This window comes from Mus caroli, chromosome X (genome assembly GCF_900094665.2).
Source record: "Mus caroli chromosome X, CAROLI_EIJ_v1.1, whole genome shotgun sequence".
In the NCBI taxonomy this organism is placed as follows: Eukaryota; Metazoa; Chordata; class Mammalia; order Rodentia; family Muridae; genus Mus; species Mus caroli.
Window position 1 is genome coordinate 88026737 of NC_034589.1, and position 25164 is coordinate 88051900.

At 35.9% G+C, this 25164-nt stretch overlaps 1 protein-coding gene across 1 annotated transcript in view; it reads right to left on the reverse strand.

The window, feature by feature from the left end:
• Positions 1-25164, reverse strand: part of Pola1 (DNA polymerase alpha 1, catalytic subunit) — a 407398-nt gene that overhangs the window by 158198 nt on the left and 224036 nt on the right. Inside the window, exons 31-34 of the mRNA XM_021153188.2 lie at positions 20633-20764; positions 14834-15008; positions 4319-4497; positions 2427-2558 (exon numbers count right to left, since the gene is read on the reverse strand). Coding sequence (XP_021008847.1) covers positions 2427-2558; positions 4319-4497; positions 14834-15008; positions 20633-20764 — 618 coding nt within the window. The remainder of the gene's footprint in view (positions 1-2426; positions 2559-4318; positions 4498-14833; positions 15009-20632; positions 20765-25164) is intronic.

A 25164-nucleotide genomic window follows, 5' to 3' on the forward strand; every position in this document is an offset into this window, starting at 1 on the left:
TCTAAAACTATGTTCCTTAGCAGGTTATATAGTTTGCTCAAGTGCCATCTTCCACCTAACTGTCTTCCAAGTTCTTCCTTTCTAAGAATCACATCTTTGCTTGGTGTACATTGGTTTCTCTTGCTGAAATTCTAAGACTAAAATAAATATAATGATACTCTTAACTAAGGTCCACAAATAAGTGCTTCTTCTATTCAGTGAGTCTTTTTTAATATTACAAAATATGAAGAAGCCCTGTTGGTAACCTGCTTCAGAGAAAAGTCATTTAATCTCAGTATTTTATCTCAATATCCTTTCAAATATGATTGCTGTATGAGTATTTAGATAAATTGCCATTAATTCTCAGACATCACACTGAACAGTGTCACTTGAGGCTTGGTTAACCAAAAACCTCAATACCACACCCCTCTGCTGGCAAACGTTGCATTGTGTCTCAAGACAACAGAAAATAGAAATTGTCTCTCACTTACTTTTAAAACATACTGTTCACATACAACCTCAGCCTGAGACCAGGAAAAGAGTTGGCTTTCTTCCATCTGGTCACTTAGGATTAGGATCAGAAAGTAGAAAAGTTTCTAATTTTGAGAACCAATGGTTCTATCATTCTTTTTGTTTGTTTGGTTGGTTGGTTTTTTGAGACAGGGCTTCTCTGTGTAGTCCTGGGTTCTATCATTCTTTAATCACAAGAGTATCATTTGGATATTTTAACCAGAAATATCTTAACAAAGTCAATCAAGTAAGCAGTTAAGTACAGAAAAACTTTCACTTGCTTGTTACAGAGAAAGTTGGTGGAAAAGAGAAAGCAAGGGCTCTAACGACTTCATTTTAAATACCTGCTCTCCAAAAGTAGATTATTTACCTTAAAAAATGCTTTTGTAACTAAGGCCATTACCACCACCACCACCACCACCCACCCACCCATGTACAATTTATAAATTCAACCTTTAGTTTTGGCACGTTCTAATTATATGGATCACTTTTCTCCCTATTCTCAACGTAGTCAAAACAGATAGCTCCTTCTTACAGAAGGAACTAGAGTCATTGCCTTTAGCATTAACATTTCCATGGTGAAGCTTTTGATAGACTAAACACAGATGGGAAAGTCAGGATTCTTCCCAAGAGTCAAGATCCTACTTCACTCAATAAGGCCTGCAAATGAGAAGAAGCTGAATAGTTCTGATTTGGGTTCTTCACGCTAAATAAAGGTCTAACATGGCATGAGCTGAACGTTTCATGTACTGTAGAATGTGACCCCGTAGATAACCATTACTTCCATCCAGCTCTTCATTAAGTCCAGCACAGCTTTATTCACTAAAACTTTGCAGAGTTTAACAAAATGTAGTCATAATTATTATTTAAAACAGGCAAACCTACTTATTTTCTTTAAATGTAAACACAAATTATTCCATGCTAAATCACATTGGGACTCTGTGTTCTCATTCTTCATCTTAATGATCTAATATCCATTTTATATTGTTATATTTCTTACTACGTGAAACATGTTTCAAATGACTTCACAAGTGTTTCAAAGAAGAAGAGGCTATGTTACATCTTAATTATTAAATAGAAAGTATAGAATAGTAAAGTCATGAATCTTATCTAATAGTACTTCAACATTTTTTTTAAATGTCTTGCCAACACAGCCTTTGGTTTTGTTTTTAGAGACAAGATTTCTCTGTGTAGCTTGTCAACACAGCCTTTTAAAGGGTATAGTGAATTTTTAAGTGACAGAAAATTTGTTTAGATGACAAATGATATGACACACAAAGAAATATGAGAAATGTACAGTCTTTTTCAATTTTAATTTTTAAAGAGAAAAAGATGCATTCATCTGAAATGTGTTCAGAAAACAAAACAAAAAAATCAGAATAAAAGCAAAGATAGCTTACTTTTCTGAGATTTTTTATTGTACATATATGAAAATGAGATATCCTCTTTGATATCTCAAACTGCACTTCAATTTAAAAGATGGTTCTTTTAACTTCTTCAGAAAACTAATCAAATTTTCAATCTTAAAACTCCAATAATTAAAGAGAAATGACATTTATGAGAAAAATCAGAGTTTTTATCATACTACTAAAATAAAATTTTTTGAGCAGGTGAGATAGCTTAGTTGATTAAGGCCTTACCACCAAGCCTGATGACCTAAGTATGATCCCTAGGAATCAATTTGATGGAAACAGAGAAAGAACCAACTCCCTCCATAGAGGCATTATCCTGAACCACCCCACACATAAATAGATAGATAGATAGATAGATAGATAGATAGGTAAATAAATAAATAAATTTTAAGTTGAAGTGTGTCACATTTTATTAGTAGTATTTTACTGTGAATTTCCTAAGTGTTCTCAACTGCAATAAAAACTATAAAACAATTATTAAACCTCAGTAAATGGAGTGTGTAATGTCTTATTACAGATACTTACATCATAGTACTTTTTAATGCAACGTCTAATGTCCATGATCAATTTGTTGCTCAGCTGTACCATAAAGGTCAACGGTGAAACCTTACAATCAACATTACTGCAACGATACAAGCTGGGTTCCATATCCAGTCCCTATAGAAGCCAGGATAAACAAGTACACACAAGGTTATTACCAGAAACAATGTTATGCCTCAAACTTATTTTATTTTTTCTTGGCACACAACACTTTTCTAGAAGAGTTTGTAACTATGCTTTATGCGTTGTTTATGGCTTTGAGAGCCTAATTAGACGTACGTGCTATCTATTCTTTTGCTATCATCACAATGAACTACACAGTCCAAGGGAAAACCATGACCTCACTACTTTCCGCCCCATGTAAGGCAGGCCTTACAGAGAAGGTCATTGCCTCTTTGAAACCAGCAGAGAAAGCATGTTACCAAAAATAAACATTATTTTTAGAGATACTGATCAATAATTCTAATCTGCAGTCATTCATTACAAACTTGAAGATAAAGCAAGGACCGAGGCTTATACAACATTAGTTAGCTGTTACTACATCAACTGAAATTTAGACAGAGAAATCTAAAACGTAAAAGTACTGTACCGCAAAAGTAATAAAGCAATCTCATTTATCATAAGATTAGCAAATCTAAAATTCTTGTGCCTTAAAAGAATTAAAATTATGTAGGAAAGGATGCTTCAAGAGGAGTATAAGTTTGGAAGAGTAACTATTAGCAGTTGGAGAAACATTTTATTGTGTCACAGTTTGTTTTAAACAAAGACAAAACAAATATAAGATATAAGGAAACTGTTGGGGTTTCTGGAGCATTTGTTTTCCTTCTGGATACTTAAACATCTTGGTTGGTTTCCTGCTCCAATCTGGTGTATAACCCTACCCGACAAGCTAAGCAATTCCAGGTGGAAGAGATTTCAGAGCTTGACATCGGCTCTTCCACAGTTAGCCCATCTGCAAGTCGTCAAGCCTCCATGCAATTAACTATCTTATTTACAGCTGTAATGAAGCAAAGCTCAAGGATTTAGCAAGTATTGCTGATCTGTGTCTGCCTCTTCCTTGCACTTGCTTCCAAAAGCTGCTTTGTTTTGATTCAAAAAATGCAAAACATCTGCTGTTTGTCCAAATTAACTTAAAATAATTACTTTTAATTTAGATAAAGGATGTATTTTCCTTCAGTTTCAAGGTTTCAGAGTTCTGCTGCCTACTCATTTGCCAATGGCTAGCACACTTTTAACACTGTAGTGAAATAAAGTGAATTGGCCAAGTTTCAAGTTCTGATCCAAGGTCAATGATACATTTTTGGCAGTACTCCTTGACAGAAAGGTCTCCCTGTCATGTTTTTAAAACATCTGATATGGAAAGACAAAACAAACAAACAAATAAAAAACCAACAACAAAAAACTAAAAAGCACCTTTGTCAAAAAAAACCAAAAAAACAAAACAACAACAAAGAGGTGGGGGGGGGGCGCATGTAAAGACAAACCTAATACTTCTAATTTAAGAGAAACCCAGGTATTGCTCAGATTTAATAAGTGGGAGCTGGTAATAGGAAAACAAAGGTTACTAATTAAGGAGTTCTAATAAAAATATTTTGAGATAATGAGAATTTTTAAGAGAGTCCATTTAAAAAAAAGGTCAAGCACTCTAGGAAGGCAAAAAACAATTATTAAAGCACATTCAATTAAACATTTCTCAGCGGACATGAAGTTATGAAAGCAGAACTCACATAACTAAAATTCTTTAAAGACATAAATGAAACATCTAGATTACCTATATATATTCTGTGTGTGTGTTCTCTAAAGTGTAGGGAAGGGCACTCTGTACTGTATTGGTTTCCAAACAAAATGAAAGACAGAAACAAAACAGAATAACTAACCGAGCCTTCAAAGACATTATCATAAATATTTTCAGTTCCACATGAAGGACAAAGGCATTTGAATTTTTCACAATCCTTGTATTTCTCTTCATCAGTTAGCTGTGCTGGACCACCAAGGAGAGCATCATTCTCTTCATCTTTGTGATACTGATGAACTCTAAATTGAGTGGAGTCAAGTCCTATCAAGCAACCAAACAAACAAAAATATTAAGAGTATTCATCCAAAACAAAATATCTCCAAAGTAAATTCTTACAAAAGAATGTTTTCCAAGTTTGTATATACACAGGTAAAAACCACTTGAACTCAAGATCACGTGGACAAATTACTTCTCTGTTTATAAGACTATGAATCAAACAAGTAACTCTAACAACACAATGTAGAAACATGTCAACACGTAGAAAAATGCTCCAAAGCATTTCATAGAGTTTTTCTCCAGTCACATAAAAAACTCAAATAATTATATCCTGTTACTAACATATACTCTTAAAATATAGTGCGACCATTAAAACTGAAAACAGAACAAAAATCCCATTAAAGAAATTATGTTCGCTGCCATTCTGACTCCTTCAAATGCAGTCACAACTGCAAACCTTGATTTCAATGCAGCGGTCGATTTCATCTTGGCTCAATAGTTAACAGCATGTATGTTGCAATCTAATTCAGTGGTTATAATTCAGTAGCAGCATCTGAGACAAAGTACAACATCATGTTCTCAGATGTGTCTGAAATTCATAAACTTAAAACATGTACAAAGTGATGGATCTACATATTTCATAGGCCCACATACACTCAACAGTCTTGAAGCCAAATGCAATTCCTACACTTCATTTGAGACAACACAATAAATAAATCTAGGTATAGTATACACTATATCTTGTTTCCAACAACTATTTTAAGACATGAAGCATTCTTATCAATTCAATTTTTCCCTGTCAAATTTCACTCCTTGGATTTATCAAACTCCTATGTTCTTTTTGGTCAGTCAAATCACACATAGTAATTATAAACTTCTTGAGGCAATCGATTTCAGCATAGCAAGGTGGCAAACAAAGAATAGATAACTGTGATATGAGCCTCAGTTTTCTCACCCACAAAATGGAAGTGTCACCAGCCATACAGTTTTGAACTTCAAATGAGATAATAATAGGATAAGCCTAATCCAGTGGTGCTTAATAAATAGTAAACACTTAATAAAATCATACTTACCTACAACACAAAGTAGTAAACTGATACAACTTAATCTAGACTATATTCACATGAAACACATATCCATGCTACCCATGAAGTTAATAACGATGCTTCATAGAAATGAAAGTATTACCTAATATGGCAGCATATGAGTAACAATTTTTAAATATTTTTTCAGAACAATCTAGATAATAAGTGATATAAGTTACTGTGCTATATGGCAATTGACCCATGCCAAAGCCATCACTTTTAGTTTACAAGTTATCAGCCTCCTAGAAAAAAAAAATAAGCAAACTATGGAGAATATACACCCTCATATTTAACATCCAAGAGGACAGAGGAACTGAATGTGAAAAACCATATTAATAAGCGAGGTTGTTTATTCTCTACAGTAACAGATAAATGCTATTTCATTAATCTCTAGTTGTGAATACAAGAGGATAGTCACAGAATATGTTGATGAATCTGCAGTTAGGAGTAAGCAAGCAGCTATAACTATTCTGACTGATAATTATTAATCAATTTCCAATGCTAATTTTAACTTTAAAGGGGAGGGGACGGGAGCTTTCTAAAAGGCAAGATTACATAGTTAAAAACAAAGGAACAAAATCATGCTGGGTTGTACAGGTACACAACTGACCAGAGGCTATTCCCTAGTCCTCCTCTACCAGCCTTGGTTCACCTGGCACACCTGAGTACATGGAAGAGCAGCACACTGGTAGCCTGCCAACCTGAGGAGTTCACCAGAAAAGAACATGACCTATTTGCTACTTACAGAGGAACACCCAACAAACATCTGACTGTGAGGGAAAAAGATATCAAGCCTTCTGCAGTATCTACTTTAAATGTTGACTTCCAGAAATGACCGTTATTTTCCCATGGCAGCGACGAGGCCGTCGGGCAGGCTAGTTAATGACTCTGGCCTAGTTAATTGCTTCAGACTTATTCTCAGGCTGAACTGTTTTAAGGAAATAAGCTTCCACCTTGTATTCGCCTAGCTACAGTGCTTGAGAATTTTTATTAACACAAAAGCAAAATAAACTGCAATCAACTTTAAAATATCAAGCATGCGACATCCTTTGTACCTGCTACTTTATCATAAAAACACCATTAAACAAGCAGTTTTCTTGGGAGGAGAATTAAAGATGTAACAGGCAAATTGAAGGTTTACTCATGTAAAGCTGACATACTATGCCATGTTTCTAAGGGGGCCGAGGGAGTCACAAATTCTTTAGAAAACTTGAAAACCCAGACTACAGCAAGTCCCAAACTTATTCAGCACATGAAGTAATTTAACCAAAGACTCATAGAATATTTCAAAGTTTTAGTAAACTTGAAAGTTTCACTACTTATACTGGAACTTACTAAAGCTGGCCTCACAGGAAAAAAGTATCTGGTGCTGCCACCTAGAGGTAGAGATTTTGAATTTTAAGAATTCAAAATAGACCAGCAGCATAAAACTCCCTTTGTGTGACAACCCAAAATTAAAAGCTGTCAAAAATGCCTTTAAAGCACACTCTTTACCATCACACTTGCCCTGCCTGCATCTACGTTCTGTAATTAATATTAAACTGCTCACAGTGTGTAACCCTATGAAAGCTCAGCAAGAGATGTAAAACTGAAGTCCAAATTCCTTACCTCTTCTACCGACAGCTTTCTCTGAACAATTGGTTTCAAGAAACAAACTTTAAGTCCTGTTTGAGAAAGGAAACTTCTACTTCTACTAGACTGCCTTTAAATAGATGACTTGAATCACTTGGTCAGGCAGAGAATACAGACGGGGGTAACTTGAGTGAGCTTTGGAAAACTAATTGTCTGGCAGATGAACAGCTGTGGTTTCCCCACAATAACTAGAGATGATGTATGGTTTAATTCAATCCTGCAACTTGTGATCAAGTCACTTGTGCTGAGACGGGAAGGACAGAGAGGTAGTAGAATGAAATTAAAATACTGTCATTTATAATTGGAAAATTTCTAGGATCTTACATTATTTTGGCAACAGGATCAAAGCTCTCAGTTTCACAGGCATATTTATAGAAAGAAGCATCGGAGGCGCTGGGTGGGTGAGCATAGCAGTACAGTTTTTACTTAATATCGCCAGTCATAATCACACAATTTAACATTTGACACATAATTACTTTTTTCTACTATTGTCTTTTAAAAACCATTGTAGACTACAATTTTTGTTTATGCCTCTTCTCAAATATTTAAACTATTTATAATAAAGTCTTGTTTATATGAGAAGTATCATGATGTATTTGATCAAATATTTCTCTCTTCTAACAAAAAACAATAAGGTCTCTTAATACAACTGCAAATAACTAGAGTAAGGCAGCTAATTCCACATACTCACACAAGTGGGGAAAAAAGGGAAGATCTGGACAGATGAAATTCTAATTGGGAAAAGGAAGTAACTGGTACCCACAAGCAGCTGTTTGTAATAAGAGTCAGCAAAGATACTAGGGAAGCCAATTAATAGACTTGCTATTGTCATTCTTAAAAAAAAATCATCTGAAGAAGTAAATCATTTTCTTTTGCATGAATCTAGGCCTATTTAAGTATCTGGCCTTAGTAGAAAACAATATATGAAATGCAAATTTAGTATTTAAGAAAATACAGTGAAAATATAAAGAGGCAATGCTATCTCCATAAACAGCTGTGTATACAAAATGCTCAGTTTTATTCTAATAATCCCAAGTGAAAATTAGGTTGAAGGATATTAACAACATAATGAGTATCAGCAATACTACTTAGAAATGAAAAAAAAAAATGGATACCAATACAAGAAACATGATAGATCAAAAATATTACATGAAGTCAAAGAAATTGAACATAACAAGTACATACCAAGTAAATGAAAACCATTTACATACAATTATAGACTAGGGAAAACTTATCTATGGTGGTAGAGATCAGATAAGTATTGCTGCTGTAGGAGTGTTGACTCGGAAAGGTAGAAAGAATGGAGTAGTCAGAAGTGATAGAAATGTTCTAAAACCTGATTGTAGAGCAGTCCTAAGACTTTATATAGCCATTCCTGATAAAAAATATGTAAGTCCTACTTATAATAATAATAATAACAATAATAATAAAAGCACATGGACTAGGAGATGTTCAGAGTCCATATTTCTAATCCAGTATTTATACTGTTTTGGAAGAGATGGCTCTCCAAAATCTCAACAGCAACAAATCCCTAATGGGCAACATTCATAACTTCAACTCAAATATGTCTTAATGCTACACTTGAGTATGAATTTTAAATTAATGAAATGTGTACAGGTTGAGTTTGCCTTATCTGAAACACGTGGGACCAGACTGGGTTCAGAGTAGAGATATAAAATTTTAACATATTTGCACATATATAACAAGATTCTCTGTGGATAATCTCAACATAAAATTCTTCTACTTTTCATATAATCCTTGTATGCATAGCCTGCACATAATTTTATGCAATACCTTTAATGCACTTTCATTTTGACTATGAACTATCACATGAAAGCAGTTTTGATATCTTCCACCATATAAACCAGGAGTTCTTTTTTGAGGGGGGAGTGTTGGTTGGTTTTATGTTTGTGTTTGTTTTTTAAACTGAAGGAAAAGAACAGTTAAGAAACTATTAAATCATTCAAAGTAGGTAGCTTAGGTATCATTGTGTCAGTTAGTGCCAAAAGGCTTCTGACTGTGTAGCATTTCAGATTAAGGATGCTCAATCTATATAGTAGTCCAAAAGAACCTTTAGAAGTACCTTTATTCCTCATTTACACCTGAGAATTGATAGAATACCTTATACTAAGTAAGGTTTGGAAAATAAATAACAGAGCAATGATTCCCTAGCTCACAAAAAGCCCTCTGCTCTTCCAAATATCCTAATAGATGGGGTAAAGGGATCCAAGGAGGGGTTAGACTTCTATTCTAGTAACTTAATAAGTTAGTAACTTAGTAACAGAAATTTTGAAATGCTTCCTCTTTCTCATTTTGTCCAAATTATGTTTTTAAGCAATAAGTTTTGACATTTGACAGCAAAGTGGAACCAACAACTTACCACTTTAACCCTTCCTGTCTTATTTATACATATATATTTAATATACTTAAGGTACCTTAGTGTGAAACATTTAGTTTTCTCACTATGTTTTACCCATTTTCCTATTAGCAAATTTTTATACTATTGAGAGCAAATCTATGACCTATCAAATGATAGGCAAGTGTTCTGCCACAGTGCTATACCCACAAGCCTATTTTTTGTTTTCTATTTATGGTTTACTGTTTTCTTGAGATAGAGTCCATGGTGGTTTGATAAGAATGACTCTTAGATTTGAATACTTTGGTCCCAAGTTGTTGAAACTATTTGGGAAGGGTTAGGAAGTATGGCTTTGATTCTTCAAAAGATTCACACCATTCTCAGTATGTTCTCTGCCCACTCTCGTGGATCAAGATGTGAGCCCTAAGCTGTTACTCCAGCTGCCTGCCACCAAGCCTTTGTTCTGCCATCACAGACTCTAGCCCTTTCAAACTCCAAGCCCATTTAAAGTCTTTATTAGGTTAACTTGGACATGGTGATTTATCAGAGCAATAGAAAAGTAACCAAGGCAAGGTCTCATTATGTATAACCCATGTTGGCTTTAAACTTAATGTTGTTAGCTTTCAGAGTGGTAGGATTACAGAGGTAAGCTACCACACCTAGTACATGCAACATAATTTTCATTGTTATTTGGGAAAGACTTAATTTAAATACTCTGCTTTCCATCACTTTGATAACCTTTTATTTTACATCTTTTGAAAACAGGCAGTGATGTCTACTAAACATCCTTACAACAGTGACATCAACTAATAATCACTTGGCCTGAACTCAACTAAAAGAACCCATAGCTCGATTTCACCTCTGTATCCTTCAAAGTCTATCACGATGCTGGGCACAACAGGCCTGACATTAAGTTGTTCAATGAATACAAAAATAAATTAGACCAGGATCAGGAGTTATTGGATAATGGTCTAGGAACAGAACCCTAGAATGTAAGAAGAGGTTCTCCAGCTTGCAAGATGTGAGGCTTGAAAATAACAGTGAAATATAGATGTTCCTACAGGAGCTTAATCATGAAAAAAAAAAAAAACAAATCCTTAGACAAATTAAGGATTGAGGCACCTGATAGTGGCATCACTGTTTTACTGTAGCACATGTATTTCATTCTATCCCTTCCATCAGATTTTTGTAGATATACTTCCTCAACAGTGCCCAAAGCATTCCCAAATATTGCTTACCCACTACTGCGTTTATTTTTCGAAAAGTACTGGGTCTTATCAATTCACAAAATTTATTTTCTGTAACATGAGTGGCATGCACTATTTTATTTTATAATATTTATTTTATTTTATTTTATTTTATTTTATTTTATTGACACGAGGTCTTGCTATAGAACCCTGGCTGGCCCAAAATAACCACCAACCTTCTGCTACTGCCTCAACAGTGCTAGGATTCACAGGTATATGCCACCATGACCAGAATGACCAGCTAGTGACATTTTACAAAGGAGAACTTTTGCATTCTGCCTTATATTAAGAAATATTTTCAGACATGAAACTCTCAATTCTACAAATATCAGTAATTTCACAGGACCAATAAGAAAACTGTCCAGTTAAAGAATCCTTAAATTCTAGCATTGACTACAAAGCAATGTACTTTATAGATGTTGTAAAACTCACTGCTCATTGAAGGAAAAGATTAATTCTAAGTACAATATTTATGAAATAAAAAGTTAGTAAAGATGAAATTCTAGAATGAATTTTAGATTCCCCTTACCACTAGTCTGGTCTTTGAGGAACTGAAGGCTATCTGGATGTTTGAGCACACTTTGAGTAGTTCATACACAGACTATAAAGAGTTTTCATTAGAGCTAGAGGGAAAAACCTACAGTCTAGGTAACAAAAGCTAAGAGTTCCAAGTTTTAGTGACTATGTTTCCCATAGGGATATTGTATTAGAAGAGTAATACTATATTTTTTCCTATTCACAGATGGAAAAAGAGTAAAATTTTACTTAAGTCCAATAGCAATAATCTTGCATATGTTTCAGAAAAATGATACACATTTTATAGTGGGATAATGAAAACCATTAGTTATTACAACAAATTATTCTCTTTCAATTCAACAGACTTATTCACTCAATTGTTTAACAGACTATCCTCTTTCTCCTTTTCACTAAAATGGCCTTCCCATATAGAACATCTGGCCATATAACATGACATCAGACAGACTTCAGGAGGCATCTTGATGGGAGAGAAATAGAGAATTTCCAAAGTGAAGCCACAGGATAAAACCCAACATTTGATGCTTGCCTTTCATTCCAAGGAAAGTAGCATAAAGGCATTAGAGAAAGAAAAGGGTAGTTGAAAAATATACTTGCTTTCAACAAAAGAGACTTAAAAATAAAAAAAAATCAAGAACTTAATAATTCTCCTAAATGAAATTATACCATTATTCCTGATTTCTTTGTATCAACTAAAACGACAAAGTATCAAACTTCACTAAAGTTTTAACACTGTTATACATTTCATTAATCAAAGATAAAAACTACATTAAAAGCAGGAGAATTATTTTATGTCTGTGATTAGGCAGTTGGAGAGCTTGTATTTTATGTATACATTTGTACACTTCAACTGATTTAACAGTGTCGGTTCACTAACTGCAGTTTTTTTACATAAAGAAAACAGATTTAGAATTTTGAAAATAAATTACAGTAATTTTATGCCTATAGCTCGTACCTCTTAGAAACCCCATAACCCCTCACACTCCCCTTACTGTGCCACTACTTCCACATCTCCTCCCAATCCCTCTCTAAAACCACAAACTCCAAGAGAACTGGTAATGGTGGGCTCAAAGCCCCGAGTGAACAGCCACCTTAATTTTTCATGTGGAATGGAGAAATAAAGGCTGCCAATAAAAGCAGTTCCTTAAGAGGGCAGAAGCAAATGCCTACTTTGCTGCCTAGTGCACACTAATGTTTCCTGCTGGTACTTATTAATGCAGAACTTCACATGAAGAAAGAGGAAACAATAAAAGGCCCAAATATGTGTTACTGGTAGGACTAGCAATGAAGAAGATGGAAGAAGAGGAGACACAAGAGAGGAGTCTAGTTACACAACTGACAACAACTTCACACATTGATATTATACATTATCCATTTGGGTTCACTCGCCTCTAGGAACTGATTGAGGGTTGACCCCGATGCTGCAGAAAATAAACCTCTTGTTTTTTTTTTTTTTCCCATCAAATAAATAAATAAATACCCATTATCAAGAGACCAATAGAGGAATAGTAGGTTTGAATGAGAGAATGGCTCAAGATGGAGGCCTTCCATTGACTTCAATCAGCAAGAGGGGTTTACCATGTACCTTCCCTATCAATTATTGGCCACTGGCAGACTCAAAACCAAAGAAAGACAGGACAGTTTGCCTTTGGATCAGGTTACTTATTATATAACAAAGGACAAATTGGGAGAGCTAACAAAGAGCTAGATTTTGCTAAGAGGGCACAAGAGCGAAGCTCTCATGCTTGCATATCTACACCACCTCACTCCTGGTAAAGAACATCTTCCAGTCTCTTAGAGCTATGCTATTTACTGCTAAGGAGCAAGTTTAGCACAGTGGTCAGAAGCAGAACCATTAGAGTCACATACAACTTAGTAAAAATCTAACTACAGCCCCATGATAATCTACCTTAGCTACTTTTCATATGCTTCCTCTTCTGTAAAATGGAGCTAGTGCAATATGCCTAAAGGAGGCTGTCATGATGACTGAATAAGATATGGAAAGTACTTATCACAGCAAACAGAGTAAGCACTCAATATATAACAGAAAAAAATGACACTAAGAAATCATGCATTTATAGTCTCCTCCTCCCAGCTGAGGATTTATAAACATCATCAAATACAACTCAACTTGGAGAATACATTATATGATTATTTTGGTAGCAGAATTTTATCTTCCTAATTATGTTTTGCTTAGGCAAATGTCAAAAATGAGTTTCCACTTCCAGATCAGACACTGATGGGGATAGTAGGGATGGGGGTGGTAGGGCTGATCTCAGAAACACATTCGACACAGGCAGGATGGAATATATATGATTTTAATGAGCTTTGGAAAATCCAATGACATTCCAAAGACATACTGAATACTACCTATTCATAAATCCTATGGACTGAAAGAAGATGGACATATTTACACTGGATTCAGAAAGTAGCATGGCAGGTCAATATACCACCATGTGCTGAGCACTCCCTCTGCTCCAAGTCCTGTGCTGAGCGTCACAGATATATCTTATCTCTGTCAAAGCAATTATATTCTATTACCTCCCCCCACAAAAAAATAAATCAATGTATGACCAAGTTTCAGAGGCTTGTTAATATCTAAACCAGGTCCTAGAGATGCCAATGTCCTATGACACTGCAGCTCAACATTGTAGTCAAAATGAGAGAAGATTTTTCCAACAAAATAGAGAGAAAATGAGCAACATATTATTTAGTGAACAAGGAATTCACAGAGTAGGAACAAGGTTAATATAGGTTGGAGTTAGAAACTAGGCTGAAATTGTCAGAGCTAAAGACCGTATGTCAGTAGCATTACTGTACTTGATTTATGGAGAATGAGGTACCATCTAAGGATTTAGCAGTACTTTTAAAATATTCAGCTTTGCTTACTATAGAATAGAGTAGGGACCTTAAAAGCAACATAACTATGTTCAGGTCACTTAGAATTGAAATGAGGGATGTTTAAGAAACACATTTTAAAGCAAAGATGGCAATAATGACATAGCAGAGGGGTAAAACTGTAAAAAGAAAAAAAAAAAAATCAAAGAGACATTGGTGCCTCAGAGTTAGCTGCCTCCTCTGGAGATGATGATAAATTAAGAACCATCCAATTTCTAGATAATAACAGTGAGTCTAATTTTAGAAAATTTAAAGTAAACGCTAAAAGTTAAAGTTGCATTTTCTTACTTTATAACAAAATACAGTTAGACAAGATGCAAAAATTCATTAACCTCCTTATTAATGGAAGGTGACTAATTAGACCTTTAAAAATGGGAGCACTGTGACCATATTAGTACATAAATTCTTCCTTTCCTCAGCACTCAGTGAATATCACCTGCAGGCCCAGACTCACAAAGTACGTGGAGCTCACCTTCTGGTGGGATAGATGAGGCAAGCAACTACAAAGAGCAATAAAACAAAGTAACAGACACACTCTTGCTTCTGCAAGCAGAGATACTAACACACACAGGAGGAATATGCATATCACTACTACTTTATGCAGCTTTTCAGGAGTTTGGGACACTTACCTAGCCATAATGCAATGAGTACAGCATCAATTCCATCTATTGGCTCACAGATCCGAGCCACAACAGGGTGGATCTGCTGGGCCAAGTAGTATTGGGTGTCGATGGCTAAATTGTCAAGTTTCTGCAATTGTTCTGGGGCATAGGCCCTCTGAGTTGCAGTGAGGTTTGACCCATCCTGAAAGAAGACACAGCATAAAGTTGTAAGCAACTCAATCACACATACACTTGCTTAATTAAATAGATGGACAAACGTTTCAATTGTCTGTCCTTAGTTCCAAACACCAAGAAGTCTTGCCCTGTTAAAAATCTCACATGTATCTTAGACTAGGAAGACCAAGAACTTTTTGGTCTCAATTTTATCCATTGCTTGAGAATGCATTGTATTGTGCTCTTTTCTGTCAGGATAGGAAACCAGTAAGATGACACTAGATTATAATCCTACCTGCCATATCATAAGAAAAAATGAAAAAAAAAAAAAAAAGGAAAGAAAATACCAGTGACTATTAGTCTGAGAATGACTTTTAAAGACATGACAATAAAAGAATAAATAACATTCCTTTATCCTATTAATGCAATTACTTCCAGCTACAATTTCAACCATAGAAGCATATATCCTTTCTAACTGTGTGCCCAAATAAAGCCTTTGTCCTTTATTTCTTTGGGGTATTTTATCACAGTGACAAGGAAAGTAACTGATTTACCTACACAGCAGCAGTACTCGAAAATCAAAGGGGTATCAAGGAGGCTGATCTCTCCGCAAGCAAATGAAGGTGGGATAGATACTCTTCTCAGGGGCTACTTGTTTTATACTTTAAAATTAAACTTGTGAGATTTGATTTAATTAGCTCACATACAGCTCTGTAGTGATGTCACTGACATCTGTGAATCAAAAAGTCATCATTCTACTGGACCAACATCCAATGATTCACTTCACTCTTCCTCTTGACTGAAACAACAGAATTTAATATTCACACTAGTAAATTATAACTATTCACAGTGCTCAGCTGCTCTGCAGAACTGATTATAATGTGAGTCCTATTCTTTCACTCCTGCCACAATCAGTCTCTTCTCGGCTCAGCATTCAGCTCAAAACATAGGCAACCTTCCATATCATGGTCTTTACCAGAGACACAAGGCAGGGCCTACCTACTCTTTGAGGTTCTGTTCCTGATAGAAGCAGAATGTATCTGTCTTGCAATTAGGTGCTACCTGGTCTGAAGTATGATGAATTTTCTAGAAAGAAAGCTACCCTCAGGTTAAAACTTGTTTGTCTATATTTCACAACTCAATAAAAAAATTAATGAGAATGAATGAGGCTTAATCATGTCCTTTAAGCAAACTGAATTGTAAGGTGGAAATGAGGTAACAGCTGCTACCTGGGCATTTGAAAACAATCATCAGGCTATGTCTTCATGTGCTATACTCAGACTGCCTTTTAGTACCAGAAATCTGCTCACCCTATAGAATCAGGCTTTTGTTGAATTTAATCTTTTCTTTCATGATTTTTTGTTGCTGTTGAGGCTGATCTTATACTGTCCTAGGCTGACTTCTAGCTTAGTGCTGTATCAAAGGATGACCTTGTACTACTACTGATCTTCCTCTCTCTACCTTCCAAGAGCTGGATTTACACCACCACACTGAGGAAACTCAATTACTTTTGAATAATGAATTAAAGTCAATTTTATGTAAGTGAAAAAAATTAAGGCACTGGTGAACTGGAGTGAAGATAAAATATTTGTGTAGCATGCACATGGTCCTATGACTGCCATCTGAAAGACCCAACAAGCAGCTGAAAGAGTCAAATGCAGATATTTGCACCCAACCAATGGACATAAGCAGCTGTCCCCTGTTGTTTAATTAGGGAAGGCTGAAAGAAGCTGAGGAGAAGGGTGGTCCTGTAGGAGGACCAGCAGTCTCAATTAATCTGGATCCCCGATCACTCTCAAACACTAGACCACCAAACAGACAGCACACACCAATATGAAATGAGGTCCCCAACATACATAGAGTAGAGGACTTCCGGATCTGTGTTCATTCAGAGATGATGCGCCTAACCCTCAAGAGACTGGAGGCCCAAGGGAGTTTAGAGGTCAGGTGGGGTGGGGGGTGGGGGCATCCACGTGGGATGGGGAGTAGGTGTGGGATGGGGAGCAGACAGAGGGCAGATGGGTGGGGGCAGGGAATGGAATATGGAGTGTAACAAATAAATTTAAAATAATATTAAATTAATAATAAAAAAGAACTGCAAAACAACCACCACCAAGTGCTTTGAGTTACTTTCAAATATGTATCACTAGAAGATTTCATAAAGGAATATTGGTATTTTTAAAGAGCAGATGCAAATTTCTGAGCATTCTTTCTACTTACAGCATTCTACCTCTAAATAGCTTGTAGCTAACTAAGAGTGAGCCCAACATATTTCCTACTGTATTCTTAAAACCTAAGCTCAAATACAGCAAGTTTCACAACTGGTTAGCTAACAGGTTTTATAATGTGTGCTGGAAAACCATTTAGGCTCTCACCTAAGATATATTACTGAAAGATCTAGTCCCTAAACTGAACAAGATGTCAACAGCATGTGGCATACATGGACATGTGACATACACCTTTTAAGAACAGATAAGGAAGCAAAGTTGGTCTTTCTTGAGGTATCCATGTATCAACTCATGAATTTGGGGGATAACTAGGTACTCTACAAGAGCCTATGTTAATGGAAAACTAATGGGAAAAAAATCTAAAAGCAATTATGCCAAAGGTTTGCCTTACAAAAATTATGACTTATGAAAACTAAGTGCAAGTTTAAAATTAGGAAACAAAGGCTGATAAGATGGCTCAGCAGTTAGGAGCACTGGCTGGTCTTGCAGAGGACTGGGATTCAGTTCCCAGCATCTACATGGCAGCTCACAACAGTCTGTAACTACAGTTCCAAGTCATCTGATACCCTTTTCTGCATCCACAGACATCAAGCACATATGTGTTATACACACATATATGTGGGCAAAACACTCACCAAAATTATAAAAAATAAATCTTTGAGTTACCAGTAGGATACAGTCAGTGTTCTATATGTAAAATATTAAATAAAACTGAACCTATTTGAAAAACAGGCTATTCTTAGAGAACACCCTGCCTTAAGGCAACACACAATCTTCTTAGAAATTTGTTACCAGACATCTTCACAAACTTTTTCTAAATATTATGGTATGAAACTTAACAGAAAAGGAGACAGGAAGCGTTGGCTAGCAAACATGATTAAAGATAGCTTGTCCCACTGAGAAGAACAATAGCAAATTAAAATCCTTTGCCATTTCTAAGAATGTGCTAAAGAAAAATAAATTAATAAACACAGATATGAACTGTACTTTAAAAAGAAGGACCAGCATTAAGTGGGTGGAAAGATGCTAAAGTGACATCAAATAGGGCTTATTGTACTGCATTAGCATCAGCATTTTAAAGACTTGTATTTTAATCCAAACAAGAATACCAAATATTTTGGCATTAAGGAATACAAGGTTGACTTTTAAATACATCTATCATACTATTTTATAGATTACCAAATACCTCCATTCTAGTTTTAAACAAAATATTTAACCTTCTTGATTTTATCATTAGATGCTATTTTACTGAACCTGTATTATTTTTCAAACTTATAAGCTACCATCTGTTCTTGTCATTAATAATCTAAGAGCTTTTCAATGTATGTGAAGACATAAGTGAAAAAAAAAACTAGTCTATTTACCAAAATCTTTATTTGCATAATTTGAAAATTGTTTTTTTGAGATGAGACTTGTCAGAAGCAATATGCAAAGCACATTAAGGATCTGAGCAAGCCAGACATTTATGGAAATATTTTCCTGCAGGAATTGGCTTTCGCTAACAGTTCTTAATCAAGGGTAACCCTAGGAGGGAGATAGAGTCAAGTGCTGATTCCTGTCCATGTACTTATCATTGTTATGTACATCGTCTACAGTATGGGGCAGATATTACATTAACACACTAGCTTCTGACTGTCATGAAGCCTTTTGCTTATAAAGCATACTGGATGTGTTCTAGCAAAGGTCAATTGTACAGAAATGAATTTTAAGGTTTACCTAAATGTTTTACTGTAATAATGTACTATGACTCTTACTAATAAAAAAAATAATCTTATTCAGATGAATTATTTCTTGGGGGTGAAGTAGGCCATACATTAGTAATTTGAAAGAACTTGAGAGAGGCTGATTATTAACTTCCTTTTGCATGAAGGGAGAAAAGTTTGATGTTCTTTTCTTCCAACTGGAGTCAAGTACTTTCAGAGAAAAAAAGCCCTGATGTCCTACCCTGCCCTACTTCCCTACGGACCCTGTTAATGGCATGCCATTCTCCAACAAAACTACTTTTAAGTTGTAAAGTATGTTGAGAAAGATTACAATATCCTTGGAGGTGTATCACAGACGAGGAGGAAGGGAAACATGAAGGAGACAGCCTATAGAAGAGAAAGTGAGATGGGGGAGGAGAAAGGAAAAACTAGTTGGATCATGACTGTTTTTTCCATAAAGTATATCTTCAAGCCTTTCAACTTTCTCCATGTAGCTACACATTTTTTCAAGTAATGTGTTTGATAAGTAAGGAGGACAAACCATTTATTCTACTATTCTACTGACTCATCATAATGAAAACTGTCACAAGAGGAACAATTAATAACAACTACCTACTACTGTTACTGGACATACCACCATAAGTACATATACTTCCTGTTCTCTTTTTGTATTGCTGGGGATCCAACACAAGGCATCACACATACTAAGAGAGTATTCAACCACTAAGCTATAATCACAGCCTATGACATTTTCACAGCAATTATTTTAGCATTGAAATAGTAGTAACTGTTATAAAACTGTCTCATTAAGCTAATTTCAAAAGACCTCCAAATGCTACTTTGAATTCTTTGTGAAACTTGTAATGAACCATTATAGAACTTTTTTTAAAAAGATTTATTGATTTATTATATGTAAGTACACTGTAGCTGTCCTCAGATACTCCAGAAGAGGGCATTAGATTTCATTACGGATGGTTGTGAGCGACCATGTGGTTTCTGGGATTTGAACTCGGGACCTTCAGAAGAGCAATGGGCGCTCTTAACCACTGAACTATTTCGCCAGCCCATGGAAGTCTTTTTTAAGACTTGAAAGCTAGCTAAACTAAACCATCTCTATATGGGACCAGTTCCTTAGAAGAATACTACTAGGTAAGGTAATGTGGCAATCTAGATTTGACCCAAGATTCCAAGACCAGTGACTTAGTGTGAATAAACATTCATGTGTGCACATGTATGTGGAGGACAGGTGGGTATCCGGTGACTTGTTCAATCACTCTACCTTATATTTTCCTTGTATTTTATGTGTGCATGTGTTTTATCTGTATGTCTGTCTGGGCAACACAACTGTATCTGGTATCTGAGGGGGCCAGAATAGTGTCAGATCTCCTCGATTAGAGTTGCAAACAGTTGTACACCAACATATAGGTACTAGAATTAAATCCAGATCCTCTGGAGCAACAGCCAGTGTTCTTGACTGCTGAGCCACTTCTTTATATTTTTAAAACAGAGTCATTCAATGAATGCCATCAAGTTCTGAGTATCTTATATGACCCCATCCTCTAGTACTACAGTTACAAACAAAAGCTACTCTACCAGACTTTTTTTGTGAGGACTGGAGATCTGAACTAAGGTCTTCACATATGCAAACACTTCCCATAGAGCCATGTTCCCAGCCCAGGATTCTTAAGAAGCACAAGTCTTGTACAATAGAATCGTTTTACCTGACAGATAACATAGGACACCGTATCACCAGCTTTCACCTTCCTGCCTCCTTGAGAATTTATCCACAGTGCAACATGTACATGAGGTAAGCTTTTTCTATCAGGGTAATCCTGGGGATCCTTTGTCAATGCCTAAAAGACAAAAGAGGGGGAATAAAAACCCCACCAAAATTTAGAATGGAACTTTCTATGCATATATGCATCAAAGATTTTTGCCAGAATCATATATGTATAACATAACAGTGTGTATGCAGACCACACAGCCATAGAATCTTCCAACAGTTCATCCTCAAGATTTCCTTCTCCATCAATTAGTAACTGGCATAACCACACAGAAGCCTAAGAAATAAATATGTTAATGGGCTTTGCCACATAATATTTGAATACTTAAAATAATCAAGACTCTAGCTCCAGTGTTCTATGTAGCCTTAGAGTTCTCCTCATGTTTGTAATTTTCTCATTTGATTAGTTAGATTGAAGACTAACAGCTACTCTCTCTCACTTAATAATGTTTCTCCATATCTTCTCTGACTAAATAACACCCCCACACACACACACACACACACAATGTACCACACAGCACTGAATTTACTCTGAATGTCAACATAAGCAATAAGTTTGTAACAGAAAGTGCACACAAGATCTGGAACAGCACTAGTCAGAAGAAAGTTACTTCCTAACACTGGCATTTGTATTGATACAGAAGGAAAACTGGGTAAAATTGTAGATGCCTTAAAAATATGAATCCCAAGAGAAGCACCTAATTGTACTGATAGTCACTGTATTCTTTCTACCACCATAACAAGGTACTTTCACTTGAGAACATTCTTGATGAAGCAGTAAAATCTAGGAACTTTGAGGGGGACAGTCTCCCCTGTGTAGCCCAAGTTGACTTCAGAACTCAGTATGAAAACAGGCTAGCTACAAACATGAGGCAATCCTTCTGCCTAAACTTCCTGAATGCTGGTATTACAAGCATGACCCAGCTTATCTAGCAAGTTAGTAATTCCCAAAATTTTTAACTTTGAGAACAAGTCTACTTTTCTGTATTGATGAAACACAATGAAGAATAAAGGTTACTCTAGGAAAACTGTACAACTATTTGAGTTACAGGTTAAACTAACTGCTATTTACATAGAATGCAATTTTTACTTGAAAGAATGGTAAGAAAACTAGTTATTTTGACATGTGAACCCCCAGTTTCTCAAAAACAAAAAACCTAAACTAAATAAAACCTGCTACACTTCAAGAAGAAGAAAAAAATCAATCTGACAATAGGTATCAAATACAACCTTTCAAGCCCAACGCAAAACTTAGAAAACAGGTTTCCACTTCTGAGGACTTGCCAGCTTCCCAATACTGGATATTTCTAATAAAGTAGGAATATTTTAACATGCCTTTAGGCAGTAGACTTGAAATACACTCATTTTAATATATACATAATTCAGGGAATCAACCAACAAACAATCATTCCACAATGTCATACACTGATAAAATACCCACTCAAAGCTCAATACATAAAACTTTATGTAAATAAAGTAAATAAGATAAAAATACGTGGTACATATGGACAAAGATGGCATATAGCAAACACATTATTATATACAATGGATATATACTTACAAAAATAAGTAAAAAATTAAACAGTTTACTGAAATGGTTTTGGACTTCACATCACACATAACATTTGAAAATATACAACATCTAGAATTCTAATGCACGATCAAAGAAGAGTCTTTAAACTATCAAGAAAAATAACAAATACTTTTGCCTTTTTCTAATTATCTCTATACAATTGAAATTTATATATCAGGAAAACTATACATCACAACAAAATAGAAATAGAAAGTAGGCAGGAAAGTTCAGATAGTATCTACCAAGATAGATAGTAAAGAGTTTTGCAAAATGGAAAATGGAAGGCTAGTGAGATTGTTCAGTGGTTAGGAACACTTTCTGTTCTTGCCAAGGACCTGGGGTCACTTCCCAGCAATGTATGGAGGCTTACATCTATCTGCAACTCCAGGTCCAAGAAACTGGATGCCTCGTCTGGCCTATATGGACACAAGACAAGTGTGCAACATGCACATATGCAAGCCAAATACTCATACTAATGAAATATTACACAACTACGCCATTCCACTAGATAACTTTACTTTTTTAAAACAAAGTTACAACGTGGACTATGACTTGGATGAGCAATATTGCATAGACTCCTTGGGAAAAAAACAGCTTTATTTAAGAAAATAATTACTTTCAAAAAATGACTATTCTTGAGTACAATATTGAGAAATTCTGAACATTATGGAACAGCATTTCTAATTATGAAATAGAGAATATTCAAAGATTTAGAAAGCTGGATTTACAAACCATATATACATATGGTACACACACACACACACACACACACACACATGGGATGAGCTGCTGGACAGCTGATGGGTGATCTCAGTTTGATCTCTAGGATCCACATGGTAGACAGAGAGATCTAGTTCCTTCAAGTTCTCCTCTGGCCTAGCCATGTATGCCATGGTGTATGAAGCCCCCACACTCATACACATACATATGCACAAGCCTGTGTCACCCCAGCTCCAAGGACATAGACATGCAATTTAAAAATATTTTAAGGGGCCTAGAGAGTGGTTAAGAGCACTGGCTGCTCTTTTGAAGGTCCTCAGTTCAATTCCCAGCAACCACATGGTGGCTCACAACCATCCGTAATGAGATCTGACGCCCTCTTCTGGTGTGTCTGAAGACAGCTACAGTGTACTTAGATATAACAATAAATAAATCTTAAAAAATTTTAAAAATACAAACAAATAAAAAATATTTTAAATGCACTCTAGTGGTATAAGCTCAAGGTATCCATGACTACTAAAAAGCAAGATTCAAAGTTTGTTATATCTTACAAATACGTAAGATTCCAATACTCCAGAAAAATCATATTTTTTTTTCTTTTTTAACAAAGCCTAGAATCTCCACAAAGGTAAATCTCACGACTTTATGTAGGCCTCCATCCTAATCTAACTTGCCATTTTCAAGCTCTACCAACATTATCTACAAAGATAATAAAAACAAACAAACAAAAAAAAACCATCATACTTTTCTAATAGATGTCATTCTTTTTCTATTCCACTCTCCTTTGAAAACAGTAAAATCTCAACTCAGAATTTCCCAAATTTTAAATGATATAAGAATTCAGGTAAATGTTAAAGATTAACAAAAAATACAACTCACCTTTGATATATGAATAGCTTACTCTAAACTGAAACAGACCTCTAACCATGATATAATTCATCACAATTTGCTATACTTGCAACAACACTACAAAAAGTTAAAAAAAAAATACTGTCAAACTATGTGGCCTTATCTGGCCTCCAACACACTAAACAGACAAGGTGGACCTTAAATAGCCTTTGCCTCCCAAGGGCTGGGTATGCATTACTATATCAAAAAACCCTCTTATCTAGAAATTTTAAAAGGGCTTGAAAGATAGTTTTGTCATTACATTGTTTAATCCAGGACAAGAAAAGCAAACAAAACAGCAGCCTGATCAGTTGCTAGACTTGCCATCCTAACTGGAGAGGCAGAGACAGGCAGCTCCCTGTGACAGGCCAGCCAGCCAACAACCCATTCAATAAGCTCTAAGTCAGTGAGATAGCACCCTGTCTTAAAAAACCAAAGAGGAGCTAAGAAGATATAGATGGCATAGTACTTGTACAAGCAGAAGAAACTGAATTTGACCCCCCAAAACCCATAAAAATGTTGAGTATAGACTTGCCCTTGTAATCTCAGCACTGGGGAGATAGAAGGAAAATAGGTGGATCCCTGGGGCTTCCCATTCAGCTAGCTTGGCCTACCTAGCAAGTTCTGGGCCGGTGAGAGGCTACCTCAGAGAAAGTTACAGAAGGTCTGCTGCAGTTATCCTGGCACACACACACACACACACACACACACACACACACACACAAAACACACAAAAGGATGGGTTGGGAATTGGCAGAGAGGGAGAAATAGGAAGGGAGAGGGGGATAATATGTAAGACAATGGGCCAGAAAATACTCTGCAAATAATCAAGAGGCTAGCATGGCTTTCCTCTAAGAAGCTCTACCCAGCAGCTGACTCGGCCTGATGCAGACAGCCACTGCCAAACAGTAGATGAAGCTTGAGGACTCTTATGGAAGAAGAGGAGGAAGGATTGCAGGTCGCAAAGGGGATAGGAAATCCACAGGAAAATCAACAAAACCAACTAACCTGGACCCTTGAGGCACTCATTATTTGAACCACCAACCAAAGAACATACATGGCCTGCACCTAGGCCTCCCTGCACATATGTAGCAGATATGCAGCTTGGTCTTCATGTGGGTTCCAAACAACAGAAGTAAAGGCTATCCAAAAAGGTGTTGCCTGTATGTGAGATATGTTCTTCTACCTGGGCTACCTTGTCTGGCCTCAGTGGGAGAGGGTGCACCTAGCCTCAAAGAGTCTTGATGTGCCAGGGGAGGGCAATATATGGGGGGGGGGGCCCACACCCA